The sequence below is a fragment of the Colletes gigas genome, unplaced genomic scaffold, assembly GCF_013123115.1.
Source record: "Colletes gigas isolate AHSC1104 unplaced genomic scaffold, ASM1312311v1 Colletes_gigas_Sc00010, whole genome shotgun sequence".
Taxonomy (NCBI): Eukaryota; Metazoa; Arthropoda; class Insecta; order Hymenoptera; family Colletidae; genus Colletes; species Colletes gigas.
In genome coordinates this window covers 9,881,699-9,896,827 of record NW_025106639.1, presented here as the reverse complement: position 1 = coordinate 9,896,827, position 15,129 = coordinate 9,881,699, and the positions used below count along the sequence as shown (strand labels likewise).

Here is a 15,129-nt window from a genome sequence, read left to right as displayed (position 1 = left end):
GTTGGAGGAAGGCAGAGGTAACCCGTGGGGGTCGATGCGCGGAGCTTTTTCTTTCCGCGTTGAATCGTTTCACGAGCGTTTGGCGTATCGATCGATTCGTAAAAGTTTTCCTCGACTCGAAACTGCTCGACACTCTCGGCGATGAAATCGAGAGGAAGAACGACGAGAAGGAGGTTGTCCAGCGGATCGTGTTTAAATAAAATGTGTCGTGATTCCTGTAATTTTCAGTACCGCCTAAAATCGATCCGTTTAACTTTCCCGCCAATATTCAAGAAGGGGCGCGGGTGCATGTCACTTGCGTGGTCAGCGAAGGCGATTCACCGCTGAAAATCACTTGGCTGAAGGACGGCAGACCGTTGAAGCCCAAGGAGGCTAACACCCATCATATCGGCGACTTTGATCTCGCATTGAGGATACAGAGCGCGTCCACGGCGCACAACGGCAACTATACGTGCGTCGCGAGCAACGATGCCGCCAATACGTCTCACACGGCATCGCTACTGGTACACGGTACGCAGGGACGAGCACCATTTACCTCGGAACAGTTTCTACGTTTCCAACATTTTTCTCGATTCAACGACGCGGTTCCTGTGTCTACTTTTCGCGCGACGATACCGCCGCCGCCGCCAATATCGATACTCTATCCCGCCGGTCCTCTCTCAATTTCACCCGCTACCTATCTTACGATTCTTTTAACAAACAAGTTAACTCGTTGGTCAACATTTCATTGAACGCACGCCGTGCCGTGCCGCAAATACGTCGTTCAACTTGCTATCTTTCGCGATCGATTCGAATTCAACGATTCACAGACAAATGCAATCATGTGCTTCTCTTTTACTCGAATCTATACTTACTTATTGTCAGCATGACCACAGATTGCGAATAAATTCTCACGTGGTGCGTGAGGTGCGATTACCGGCGAGGACCGAACGAACGACTGTGAAATGGGCAGGAAAAATGAAGGAAAAAGACGATCCGGGGATCGTCGATATTAATCATCGCGCAGCATTCACAGGACCTCTCGACCGGTTGAAACTCCCGTTGTAACGCGGCGCGGAAGATCAATCGTTGACGCTCTTCATCCTCGGGCGAGGACTCTGCATCGCCGGGCTTCCTCTTTTTCCTTCCACCTCGCTCTTTTCACGCTCGTTTGCATACACGCATTCACACGCTCGCGTTACTTCACCCCCTCCCTCTCTCTCTCTCTCCCCGTGTTGTCAGCGCCATCACCAGAGAGTCAGTTCGTTTTTCCTCGTTTTCGTTTCTGTCGTGCGACGGAGCGGCCGGCATTAAAAACCACCACCCCTTTCTCACCCTCTCTCTCTCTCTCTCTCACTAACCCCCCACCCCCCACCCCACCCAGCCGGTCGGTTCTCTAGAGGAACAAATCAGTGCAAGCGGAACGAACGAAACTCTTGCCCGGGCGGGAAATGTACGAAACGAACGGCCCGAGGGTCTGATTTTAACGCGTTGTACTATACATACACGTATACCGTGACGAGCGACAATGAACCGAAACAGCATTCTCGGTTACACGTATAGGGGAAGTCGATTCGCGGATACAACGGTACGTAACGCGACCTGCCCTTTCCTTTGCACGTACGCGTACCAAGATTCCCTCTAAACAAGATAAAACGCGCGATCGGTGAAACTGTTGCAAGATAGGTATTTAATTCCGATCCTTTTGGTTCTATTCGCGGATCGCTCGCTAGTCGTTCGCGAAATAAATCCCATCGAAGCCCGCTGTGACTCGGTCGATGCTAATGCGAACCTATTCGTGTAATGGTGCACACATAATGACGCAGAACCGCGTTGATGTTATCGCATTACGTTAGCCCATAGTCCATTATGGGAAGCGTAATGCGAGGTCTATGTTCAGCAGATACTGTCGACCTTTGGATTCATAGGTTCGAATAAACTTGCCGTACTCGAAACACGCTACTGTCGGCGAAATCGACATTTATCCGTAAACCGCGATCAAATTACAAAAGGAATATATTTATTAGCGATACGACGGTAGACACTTACGAAAATCTAGTTTCATCGTTATCATTGTAGGAAAATCGGCGAAGCAGTTATACCGTGTAAGAAGAAGAGTCGATCAACGTTGCGTGTTGTCATCGATCGTGCAATAATAAGGTTAACAACGGAGAAAAAGAATCGTTGAGATTGGTTGAATGGGGATAGAGCAGACTTGCGACAAGCGAAAGATCCATTCGGTTTCCGAAACCCGGTCCGAAATCTTGGTTCTTTTTCTCCTGCATTTCTACACGTACATGTACATACATGTACATATATTGTACCATACATTATGTTCTCCACTGGTAGTTTGTTCGAATTCATCGAGGTGCATACGTTTCAAGGATAATACATCGGAAACTGTGCGTTGCTTTGCAACCGATGTGGAAATACGCTACCTTTATAATACCGATTTCAACTAGTAAAAAACAACGTAGCGTATGAATATTAATCCGGACCAAGATGGAACGATACTACGGTTCGTATGCCGAGATAAAAGTTATTTCTTCTCTCAACATTTTCTTTAGTGAAATTGTGTGTTGCAGCGACAACTTGCTGCAACTGTCGGCTTGTACGACGAGTAGACTCGCGAATAATAACGAAACAAAGTATTATAAATAGGTATGGTACGGGTGCATACGATAAGCAGTTGTTTTCGAAACAACAAGTAAAAGCAAGTGGATCGCTCGGCGGAGAGAAAGTAGTCGGTCGGTATCGAAGATTGGTAAACCATGTCCTACGAAGCGGAGTAGCAGACTAGAGCTATGGATCCGCGTAACACGTAATCGTACCATACGCTCACAGCTTGATCCTTTTTTTTTGTGCAGTTCCACCCACGATAGCTCCCTTTAGCTTTAACAAGGACCTCTCGGAAGGTGTGCGTGCTCAGGTAACTTGCATGGTCGAGAAGGGCGATCCTCCGTTCACGATCGGTTGGTCCAAGGACGGGGAGCCGATCGCCGGACCGGGTCCTCCACTTGGGTTCGGCAACTCCGGCATAACCGGACTCAGGCACACGCAGACACTCGTCGGGCTGCGCGTAACCAACATTGACGCCCATTCCAGTACCATAGTTATCGAGCGCGTCAGCGCCGCGCACACCGGCAACTATACTTGTTTGGCGCGCAATTCCGTGGCCGAGGTCCTCTGGACGGCCGAATTGATCGTTCGTGGTAAAGTAGACCGAATGAAATAAGAGCCGCCGGTTGAACGAAAGCTCGTCAAACCAGACTCGTTTGCTCTTTACTTAAATGCCGTTTTCACCACCTTTCGTTTACACGTTTTTCTTGCACCACGCAGCGCACCTTTCTCTATCTTGCCGATATATCTTGTCTACGTACGAGGCGCGATCTATCCGGAAACGGGAACCTTTGATTATCCCCCGTCGAGAACGGTGCCTGTGCCGTTCGGAGCCAACTACCGTTCGGAGTCAATTCCTATGGGCAAATACCAGAGTACACTACGCGTATACAAACGCATACCTACGCAAAATCAACAATATGCATCCAGACTAATTTAAACAAAGTTGGATCCGAAACGAGAAACGGGATAATCAGATGGCCCGTCCCCGATCGATACTCCTCTATACGTTTATATTCTATATATTATTGTTATCATTGTGTAATCACGCGTAAACGCAGCCGTGCAGCCGCAGCAGCAGCCGTAGCTAACGCCGCGCGTATTTCAAATACGTACATATGTATCTAGCATGAGACTTTTCATTCACCTAGGGCTGCCAATTCTCACCTTTGCAACGGATTTTTATTCGATTCTCCGTATTTATCGACCCTTTTGTGGTACGGATATCGCAATCAAATTTCTTTACCGTCGAATACGATAGGTACGATCTTTAGTACGATTATTTCTTAATCGTAATAGCATGATCGATAAATGATCATTTCACACGCTATCGATACAGTTTGTCGATCAAAACTCTCGTATCTTTCGCGCAGATAAATGCCAGTGCGCGGTAAATTGACTTTTTTTCTAAACGCAGCTCTAGTATCAATATTCTGGAGGATTCGTGAAAAAGCAGCAGCAGCAGCAGCAGCCGCTCAGCCTGCAACGCAACGCACCAAAAGCACTCGAGCACCGCACAATACGATAGTGTTTCTCCATGGTCACTGTACAGTTTGTCTATATAGTTGTATATTCCACAGGTGTACCGTCTTTGAAATCGCACCGCTCCCCTTATCTTCGAATTCGACGAGGTGCCGCGATCCTGGTTTCCAACGTGTCAACGTTGTATATTTATAGTAAAGAAGCTCGACAGTTTTCTACGACACGGAATGCTGCGATCGCGGTTCTTTTCGAAGGAGAGAGATTCTGCATGAAAGGGCATCAGCCACTATTGCGAAATTCGGCTTCGGCGTAGCACTACTTCTACTTGAATTTTGTACGAATATCGGCAGCACCAGCAGCACCACCAGCACCACCAGCACCACCAGCAGCACCAGCAGCAAACAGCAACGGCGACAATCTCCAAGTTGAATTTCGAGCGCCGACTACTTATTACTCTTCTGTTCGTTCGATTTTTTCCCCTCCTATTTCTCTTAGTTATTCCATTCAGTCGATTATGGAACACTTGGTTGGCACCAATTCCTTTCGTTCACACTACTCCCTACATCAACGTCCGAATCTCGTTTCCCCGAAGCTGCTTAGACGATGACGAGAACGGCAGCCAGCCAAACCGCGACGATTCAACATTACGTGGCGAATAATTAATTTATTCCAATTGCACGAATCTGATAAAGTATGCTACGGTCCGTCTTCAGAGTCGCCCGTATAGGTATATTGTTTCCGTTGTATCGCGATAAAATAGTTAAGAGAACTGCATGGCCCAAAACTTATTCGCCACGTAAGTACGACTGTTTGGTAATTCGCGCGACAAACCATTTAAAAATAACGCACAAAAGGCCTTGATTCTTCGCGTGTATGTACGCAAATGCACACTCACCGCATCGTTCTTTAATCGAAATGTACGCACAGCACTGATTTCTGCATTCTCCTACTTCACTATGATCTTGATATCGTGTTTATCCTTCTCTCAGACCTCTCTCTATCACGAATCGAAGAAAAGATCGAGCTCTTATCGCACTGTTCCTTTCCATCTTAGACTCTGTCTCCAATCATCGTTTACCTCTTTCTCGATCGTCACTACCTTCAAGTCTCCTCGTCTATTCCTTGTCTTGCCTTTTTCTCGCGACAGAGAGACGACAGGAAGAGGACGATTATTCGATATACGTACATACATATTTAACGATCGATACGATAAGGCTAATTTTTTTTTTTTTCTTACGCGAGTCTTTACAGAAAGCAACTGCTTTCTTTTTAAGACTGTATCTTCGTCCTCTCTTTCTCTCTCTCTCTTTCGATCACTTACTCACTCTTCCAAAGCTCGCGCGCGCACTCTTAAGTCACGTCTTTTGTTTCACTTTGCGCTAAAGTAGGAAGTTGCAGTAGGCCAATTCGACAAGTTAGCTGTTGCCTTGGCTCAATAAATTTCTATAGGGGCGCAGTGGCATCCGGAAACGTTACTTTCCTCCAAATAATACCATCCTCGAAATATCTTTGTATTCCCGGTGTAAACTCTTGGTCGAATAACGAGCATTTGTCTGCGTTCGGAAGACCGTCAGACTTTGTAAAAATTGTACAAACTAACGGCACCACGACCGCGCGATAATTCTGTCGGAGGTAGAAAAAAGAGAAAAAAGAGAAAAAAGAGAAAAAAGAGAAAAAAAAGAAAAAAAGAGTAAAAAAATGGGCCGTGTCCGGAATCGAATTAAAAGCAGTCGAAATCTGCAAGTAAAATAGAAGGGAAACGAGAGGATAAAATGTCCAGATGCCACCGCGGTCCGCGCGTGAAACTAAACGACACAGGGCTTGTGATAACTAACGACCGGTGTTACGTAACAGTGCCACCCCGTTGGGTGATGGAACCCCAAGATGTTCGCGCGTCAGAGGGAATGTCGCGGCTGGTGCTTCACTGTCATGCGGACGGGTTTCCGCCTCCGGCGGTCACGTGGCGGCGCGCGAGCGGCAAGAAGCCTGGTAATTATCGCGACATTGTCGCCCACGAGCACGCCCAGGACCTCAGGATACACTCGAACGGTTCGCTGGTGTTCGGTCGAGTGCAAGAGGATCACGAGGGATTCTATTTGTGCGAGGCGGTGAATGGGATTGGAGCCGGCCTCAGCAAAGTAGTACATCTAACCGTGAACGGTAAGACGTCGACGTTTATTTTATTTACTCTCTCAAAATCGGGATTTTACCATCAACATACATACGCACGCGTGTACGGGTTTCTAGGCGACGCGACTAGTCAGAAACTACGAGATCGTCAAATACCGCATTTAGATATCTTTCAAGCATGTTAATTCGAAATCACTTGATCGTCGATGCGATTTCAGTAAAAATGAAACAAAACAAATGCTATAGTTTTTTTTGAGAGAGAGAAAAGGCTAGTTATTACTATGTGGCCCGCAGTACCCGCTCAATTCGTGGAAAGACATCGCAATCAAACGGCGAGGTTGGGCTCGAACGCCTCGTTGCGTTGCGAGGCGAAAGGCGATCATCCCCTAAAAATACTTTGGAAAAAGAATGGTGCGCAGCTGGAGCACAAATTGTCCGACTACCGTTACACGATGAAAGAAGAAAACACCACCGATGGTACGATCAGCACTCTCGGATTCATCAGTACCAGTCGAGAGGACAGCGGGAAGTATTTGTGTTTTGCGTCCAACACTTATGGCCGCGACGAGATGACGATTCATCTGTACATTCAAGGTAAAAACCTGTTTACGATCTCGTATTTAGAGGGAATAATTTGCCGTATCTTTGCGGTCGACTCACGTAAATGAGAACACCCGAGCCCAAGTATGTAAATCGAAAATCGAGCGGGCATTCCAGATATATGTACATACATACTTACGTACATACATACATAGATATCCTAAACCGGTGTGACCGACAACTAGTCCATATAATTAAATCCGTTTCCGCATGAACGACAGCCATTTAAATACTTATTGTTAGCTATGCGACGACTGGAGAGAGGTAACCACGGCCGCGAAAATAAAAAAGCTATCGTTGGCATCGTGTTGCATTGCGGCACACGGCACGGACGGGCTAACGAAAATGATTATTCTTTTTTTGTCGGCCACGACCCGCAGAACCGCCCGATTTCCCACGGAATCTACACGTGATCGAGAAAGGCAGCCGGTACATCAACATCAGCTGGACGACCAGTCAGGACGGAAACAGCCCGATAACGCAGTACATTGTTGAATATAAAACTGACACCGGCAAGTACACAGATAGTTTCGTTGGGTAATCTTTTATCAACTTTTCTATGAAAATAAGAGTACCTACCTATCGAATTAAAACATAATGATACGTAGACCGGTGTATGTACTTTCCATGTCGCTTCCTTGGGTTGGTTACGGTTACGGTTATTCAAATTGCCGTTATGCCACTTATTAAGGACTCGTGTTTGACAATGAGTTTGCTCGTATAATAGAACGTTCGAATAACAACGATTTTACCGTGCTTGGTATGTCTCTTTCCTCGTAATAGAAACGATGTACATACGTTTTACAGAAGTGTGGCACGATCACACGTTTCACGCGACAGTGCCTGGTACTCAAGCTTACGCGCACGTCACCAGTTTGCGTCCAGCGGTTACTTATCAGTTCCGAATATACGCCGAAAATGAATTAGGTCGAAGTCAGGCGAGCGACGTAAGTACCTCCAACCTGTTACCAGTTACACAAATTCGGATCACCTGTAATTATTTTCTAAGCTACAGAAAACCGTTACTGCAATTTTCTTCTATCTCGCTCAATTATTTCCGCAAACAATTCGGTCGGGAACAAGATGATAATTGATTTTAATTTCACTTCGAACCGTATTTCCCATCTCTTTATTACTTGTTTCAGATTTTGGAAACAACGACAGAAGGGGAGAAACCAAGCGGTCCGCCGCAAAATCTCAAGGTGGATCCTGTCAGCTCGACCGAGTTTAACGTCACCTGGGATCCACCTAATCGCGATTTATGGAATGGAGAGATACTCGGTTATCACGTTGGTTACAAAGAACATCGGTAGGTAACGATTCAAAACGACCGCACAAATTTAACTATGCGATGTCACGATAGCTTCAAATACCGTTTTCTATTAATCGCCACGCGCCGTCGCGTCGCCGCCGTCACTGTCGTTGCACGTTTCACGTTCAATATCTTAGTATTGTATATTTTCCGGCAGTCGTGATAAATAATCACTGTTGGTTATAAAAATGTTTCTTCTAAATTTTTTCTTATTAAAAATATCGCGAATAGTTCGCTCAACGTCCAACACCGAACACTATGACACTTTATTTGCAAGTTTTTAATGGTATAAAATAAGAAGAACGAGCGAGCGAGCGAGCGAGCGAGCGAGCGATCTGTCCTAATAACTCGAACGAAAGATCCGACCGGCTCTTTTGCTCTTTAAAATATGGTTGTAATTGTAATTTGAACATAATGTCCAGGTTGGCAGCGGACCAATACACCTACAAGACCGTCGAAAGACGGATTTCCACGGCCAACCTAGCCTTAGGTTTAGCAAGAACCTCGATGCCCGGTAGGCAATATCAATTGACAAACTTGAAAAAGTTCACAAGTTACAGCGTGGTGGTACAGGCGTACAACGCGCTTGGCCAAGGTCCCATGACGCCGGAAGTAGTTGCGACGACTCTCGAAGATGGTAAGAAAGTATCGAAACCATTATCGTATTTAAAAATTGGCATTACGTGTTTCGCGCGTACCGTACGTACATATGTATACCAGCGAATATTTTAAATGGTAAAAAGTAACGCGGTGTTTGTCCGTCTATCGAATATTCGATTAGCGATAAATGTTTGAATAGTCAAGTACCGAAGGGGCGTCGTATTACTGGGAACGGATTTAACGAATACGATTCGATGGCGTTAAAAAATTCATCGAGAGAATAATATTCGTGGGCCGCGAGCCTATCGTGGACTCCGAACGCTATGAATACATACCAACCACCGTACCGTATCCCGGCATCGAGTTCCGAATAAATATTAAATTCAACAGCGAGACCGAACTCTGCAGCCTGGAACTGATCTGCTTGCAAACAAGTCCTTTGATCGCAGCCACGTGAATGCGACTCGTTTAAAGTGAAAAGTGTTTTACGGGCAAATGTCGGACTTTTACGGAAAAGTGTTTTTTACACCGTTACCCCGATATCGTGTAAATTGGTCGCGTTGTCGCGAAATAAAGAGATTTCGCTCGATTGATCGTGCTCGCGAACTGGTGTATACGCATAAACCCCATATTAAAAATAAATTAGTTTAAATCTAATTCCTGTCAGAAAATACGTAAACAAGATAAATGATCGAGGTAAATTGCATAACGAATAAAGGTTGAAATGAGATTGTACCTACGTATGTACATGGTTAAATGCTCTTGGAAGATGAAATGTTGTTCGTAATCGAGTTTTCACGTATTGCCAAAGGCCCCGATAGATTCGCCGTAATTGATTTCTGAGGTCGGTGAAATGTTGTCAGTACCGAGCAGCCCGCCCCAAGACATACGCTGCACGGCGCTCTCCTCGCAATCACTGCAAGTCTCCTGGGACGCGCCGCCTGACTCCAGTTTGAACGGGATCCTGAAAAGCTACAAAGTCATATGGGAGAACATGGACGCTCTGACAGAGTCCACCAAGCCGGAAATGAAGATCACCAGCACCTTGATTGTCGTAATTCACGGCCTTGAGAAGTACACAAACTACTCTGTTCAAGTGACGGCTTCCACGAAGGCCGGCGACGGCGTCCCATCTGCGCCGTTGTATTGCATCACCGAGGAGGATCTGCCAGAGGTGCCGGCGGGTGTGAAGGCGGTCGTCAGTTCCGCGACATCAATTATCGTGTCCTGGCAGCCACCCCTCAGAAGCAACGGGAACATCACATCGTACAACGTTCATATCCTTGGAGTCGACCCGGAGGGAAAATGGTACAGGCGGGCGCTTTTGCCGCATCAAACCAGCTATCAGGCTGAAAATTTACACAAGAGGAAGCAGTACGAATTTAGTATAGCTGCCGTCACCTCGGTGGGCGAGGGACCGCTCACTCAGCCAATCATGGTCTCGCCATCGAGCGAAGGTAAATTTAAATGTCCTGTTTCGTTTCGTTTCGTTTCGTTTCGTTTCGTTTCGTTTCGTTTCGTTTCGTTTCGTTTCGTTTCGTTTCGTTTCTACCTTCTGCGTTAACATACATATACATATGTACAATACATCGCGATAGTTATGTATTTGAATTTTATTACAGTTCGGGCAGCGATATATTCGTTCGGCACTGTGCTGATCGTTCCGTGGAAACAAGACGCGACATTACCGTGCCAAACCGTCGGGAAGCCAGAACCGTCGGTGACGTGGAAACAATGGGGCCAGATAGTAAAGTCATCCGCTAGGGTGTCCTTGTTACCGGAAGGTTCGTTGCAGATTATGGATCTTCACAGGGAGGACAGCGGGAATTACACGTGCTACGTCGAAAATCGTCATGGTTACGATCAAATAACGCATCGTTTAACCGTACAAGGTGCTCATTTTAAATCATCATTGCCTTCGATTTATTCGCATCGAAACTGTTTGTACGTAGATAGGTGGCCGTAAAAGGAAATTTTTTAATAGATACATATTTACATATGTACATAGTATGTAGTATGCGAGAGAACGCACGCGACCGCGCGTACAATGATCATTTATTCGGGGCTTTTCTCTAGTTCCGCCAGCAGCCCCGTCGCTTCATGCTACCAGCGCTACAAGTAATTCGATCAACGTCCAGTGGAAGAACGGCGACGATGGCGGAGCACCGATCAGAGGTTACATCCTCCACTACAAACGAGAGTCTGGCGAATGGGAAGAGATGAAAGTATCGCACAAAATCAACAGTTTCGTTCTATCGCGGTTGTGGTGTGGTAACGATTACCAAATGTATCTGACGGCGTACAATCGGATCGGTATGGGCTCGCCTAGCGAAATCGTGAAAGCCACGACCAAAGGCTCGAAGCCGGATGACTCGCCGAGCAACGGCGATAAATTCGTAACGGTCAACGTCTCCTGGATAAATCTTCATCTAAGCATGTGGAACGACGGTGGATGCCCGATCACTTACTTCGAACTCGAGTACCGTAAGAACGGAGAAGACATATGGACGTTGGTATCGAACAATATCGAGGTACCATCAATTTCGAAAACTAGCTAAAATATATGTACATACATATAACCTGTAATATTATAACCGTACCACCAACTCGATTAACCGATTGATCGGACGTATTTTTTCAAACACATCGAACAAAAAGAAAATACAATACGAACTCATCGAGTTTCTTTCTTGCTCGTTTCCAGGATAATTAATAATTTCTTTTTATCTCGTTCTCGTAAAACGATAGCGAGCTCGTTAATTTCACTCGTTTCTACTCGTTGTACAGTTTGAAAAATCCGTAAAAAAAAAAACAACTCGGAATGAATTTCTTTTAAAAAGAGTTTTCGTTCTTTAGGTACAAAAGACGTATACGCTGAGCGAGCTGCAACCCGGAACGACCTACGACGTCCGAATAAGAGCGCACAATAACGCAGGTTTTTCGGTTGCCGAATATAGAATAACGACTTTGCAACCTCACAGCAGTAGCACGGTACCAGCCGTGGAGATCGATCACTACATACCACAGCATACGTCCGTCTACTCTGATTTGAAGCTCATTGTCCCATTGATATTGAGCTCGTTGGCGGTTATCGCCGCCGCTGGTGCTGTCTTTTATTGTTTTCGGAAACGTTAGTAGAAACCCTATATGTACATGTCTATATGATTTGTAGATACTCGACTCGCGTGCATGCCCGGGATGCCGCGATGACGCGATGACGCGATGACGCGATGACGCGATGACGCGATTGCTGCAACGTTTAACGACGATGACCGTAGGTCCGTTTATAGGGGAAATCGCGAGTCTCCACGACGCCCAAACCGCGGCGGCCTTAGACAATAAGCAAAACATGGAGCAACGCGAGCAGTACTACGCTACGGTGCGCAAGCCGCTTCGCTCGCCGATACACGAGATGGCTACCTTGGAAAAGATTCCAGGTAAATATGCTAATACCGCTAATACCGACCAGAGTTCATTAACTCGATCAAGTGGTCGATTATTATTGGCAGGCTCGAAACCGATATCGCCTTGTTAAAAATGATTGCAGAATACTCCGAGGACATTTACCCGTACGCCACGTTCCAGCTGGAGGAAAGTGTCCCGCCAGGAGGCGATAGTCGTTGTAATTCTGCCGCGCCTCTTCAGACCTTCGTCTATCACGATCCTCGTCTATCTACCGCCGACACTCTTCAATTACGAGAGGTATCTTTTACCGTTCGTAGCTTGCTTTTCTCATTCGTGATCGACTTTCACGACTACTCAACCGAGAGCATCGAGCAATATGTACATTTGCCTATCTACGCGTCGCATGCATGCTTTTCCTCCATCGCACGCAAACCATTTCACATACTTACCCGTCACGACGTTTAATTATTTCGGATACGAGGTCGTACGTCGTCTATTACAATTAATTAATAACATTGCCAATGATATCGGTAGGTACTACTATACACCCTGAAATCATTTTTCAACTCTATAGAATGAAAAGTATACATAGAGAAACGTTTGATCGAAAACCGTACGTATGCACCTTACGACCTTTTATCTATTTGCAAACGAAACGTTCACATCCTCTTTCACGAACCATAAACGTAACGATTTATTGTACCGACGAATCCTTGATTGCACATACTTTGCAACTATCGATCAAACGATCGCATGGAACGATAGTTGTACACAATTATTCTACAGAAAATGGTTACGCACGTGGCCCTTATTAACGCTTTGCTTCGTTCCTCTCACCGTTTGTGTGTGTGTGTGCGTGCGCGCGTGCGTGCGTGCGTGCGTGTATGTGTTCCCGAGCGATCGGTAGAAAGAACCATCGATAAATAACCTGTATTATTTCGATAAGAAAAAAAGGGGAAGGACGCGTCACCGTACAATCCCCCAATCACATCTCGCAATTCGTGTGCACAACCGCAATCATTTATACCTACTTTTGTCTCGCGTTGTAACTCAGGATGTCAAAGAAGAAACGCGTATACTAGAAATATGTATACCTACTAGAGATCGCGGATCGAGTAGAACAGATAAGCATCATATCATAGCGAATCGATCATTGTGACTGCTGGTCCCACCTTGCTTCGTTTCGCATCTGTCCTGATCAGTCCATCGAGGAACCGCAACACCGACGCAAACGATACTTTTTTTCACACGTATACTCGCCATTCTACGCATATGGTAGCTCGTCTAGCTGTAGTATAACAGACACTCTCTGTCGAATCCATTTATACGACTGTGTGTTCTTTGTTCGATAACGCATAGAAAAGACAGTAGCGTGGATCGTGACGTTCTACCTCGGTTTCATTTCTACACCTGCGGAGGAACGATCGAACGATAATCCGCAGAAAGAGTTCTCTGATCTATGGCGGAGTCAACGAACGAATTGACCCGAAAAACGTACCGCCGAAGGAAATTCTTCCCCGCCAACCCCACCACCCACCGCCCCGCCTCGGTTTCTGCGGTTTAGTGCGACAGCGTTTAACGATCAAAAACTTGGCATATTTCTTCTCAAATAGGTAAAATATCGGATCGAACAAATCACCAGAGATACCAAAGAAGAGTTATCGTGTAATTGATAATCGTTTCGATCAAATACTATACGTACATTGTTCGTTACTTGCCTCTATAACGTATTGTATTTTTTACCATTCGTTTCATACAACATCGACGACGTAACGTCGGGCTTCGTTCTTTGAAATTGAATTTAAATCGTATAATATTTATTTCGAATATGTACTACTTGGTTAGGAGTGTTTGGTACGGCAGGTGCAAGGCGCGGAGTGAAAACTTGTTCGTTCTTGGATCTTTTTCCCTCCACCGAGTAGAATCTCCGGCCTAGTTGCCACGAATGCCACTAACAGAAACTAACAGGGTCGGGGGTTAGGTTAAAATCGGGGAGGGGCGGGACGGGGTAGTGGCGTTGGTGGGTAACGGGTAGGTGGTGGGTGGCTGGAAGAATAAGTGGAAGTGGAAGAGAAAGAGGGGGAGCGAGAGAGAGAGCGAGAGAGAGAGAGAGAGAGAGAGAGAGAGAGAGAGAGAGAGAGAGGGAGGGAGAGAGTTTGTTAAAGGAGATACAATAAGTAATCGGTGTAGCGCGTCTCCTCGTTTCCTCGTGCGATGTGCCAATTGATCGAAAACACAATTCCGTCTGATTGCAGTCGGATTGCAACCGGTACACTAAGGTGCGCGGAGGCCGTTCGACCTCTGCGCCGTTGCACAAAACGCACAAAGTCAGTCAGGGCAAGTCCGAGTCGGAGGAATACGACACCCTGGGCTCGGATAGCGACACGGAAGTCGGGACCAGCAGCCGAACCGAGTCTTCCAATCACCTCGTCGATTCGCACCACTCGGTGTCTGCGGCCGACTCGCGTGTCCACAGTATGCAATCTTTCATCCTTCTACTTCGGTTTACGCCTTCTATCTTCTATTTTCTGTCTCTCACTTTCTGATCTGTCTGGTTGGTTCGATCCTTTCAATCTCGCGATCCTTTCTCGAGATCCTTTCGTTTTCGGACGATTCTCCGAGAGGGGAACGAGGGGAGGAGAGGAGCGTCGCGAGATTTTCCACGCACCGCAAATACATACCGCCGGAGGTCCGTTCCCCCGTTGCCTGTTTACGTTCGTTAGAGTGCACCGAATACATATATGTATATGTATGTGTGTAACCGAGCATTCGCAAGCTTGTTGTTTGTAACGTGAGACGTCGGAACGAGATCGGGGAGAGATAGAACGCTTCGGGGATGCTTATACGGCCCTCGTTCGCTCAGGAAAATCGGCTAATTTTCTGTTCGCAGACTTCCTGTACCATGGACCAGAATCTAGCACGTCTACAGAACCCTCACCGATTTTTGAGAGAAAATCGTTTCCTGGAAGGGGACGACCCAAGTGAGTTGACAATAACGTTAT

The 15,129-nt window shown here is 46.3% G+C and overlaps 1 protein-coding gene across 2 annotated transcripts; it reads left to right on the top strand.

Moving 5' to 3' along the window:
• Positions 1–2,679: 2,679 nt before the first annotated feature.
• On the top strand, positions 2,680–15,103 carry LOC122397882 (Down syndrome cell adhesion molecule-like protein Dscam2). Of its 2 annotated transcripts, XM_043397344.1 has the most exons (14): positions 2,680–3,191; positions 5,935–6,240; positions 6,505–6,804; positions 7,191–7,322; positions 7,618–7,757; positions 7,956–8,119; positions 8,545–8,759; positions 9,586–10,179; positions 10,345–10,614; positions 10,799–11,253; positions 11,579–11,852; positions 12,001–12,159; positions 12,270–12,424; positions 14,383–15,103. In XM_043397344.1, the coding sequence occupies exons 1-14, from the start codon at positions 2,918–2,920 to the stop codon at positions 14,671–14,673; spliced, it is 3,729 nt and encodes a 1,242-aa protein (XP_043253279.1). In that variant the 5' UTR covers positions 2,680–2,917; the 3' UTR covers positions 14,674–15,103. The 2 variants fall into 2 exon arrangements, with proteins under 2 accessions (XP_043253279.1, XP_043253281.1); XM_043397346.1 differs by lacking the exons at positions 12,270–12,424; positions 14,383–15,103 and having other exon boundaries at positions 11,579–11,825; positions 11,895–12,059.
• Positions 15,104–15,129: the final 26 nt, after the last annotated feature.

What these genes read in the sequence shown, in the direction of transcription:
- LOC122397882 (XM_043397344.1), top strand. Translation starts at nt 2,918, where the DNA reads ATGGTCGAGAAGGGCGATCCTCCGTTCACGATCGGTTGGTCCAAGGAC. An exon ending in GCATCGTTTAACCGTACAAG is followed by an intron (nt 10,615 to 10,798) that starts GTGCTCATTTTA and finishes GCTTTTCTCTAG; the next exon opens with TTCCGCCAGCAGCCCCGTCG. An exon ending in TACCTTGGAAAAGATTCCAG is followed by an intron (nt 12,160 to 12,269) that starts GTAAATATGCTA and finishes AAATGATTGCAG; the next exon opens with AATACTCCGAGGACATTTAC.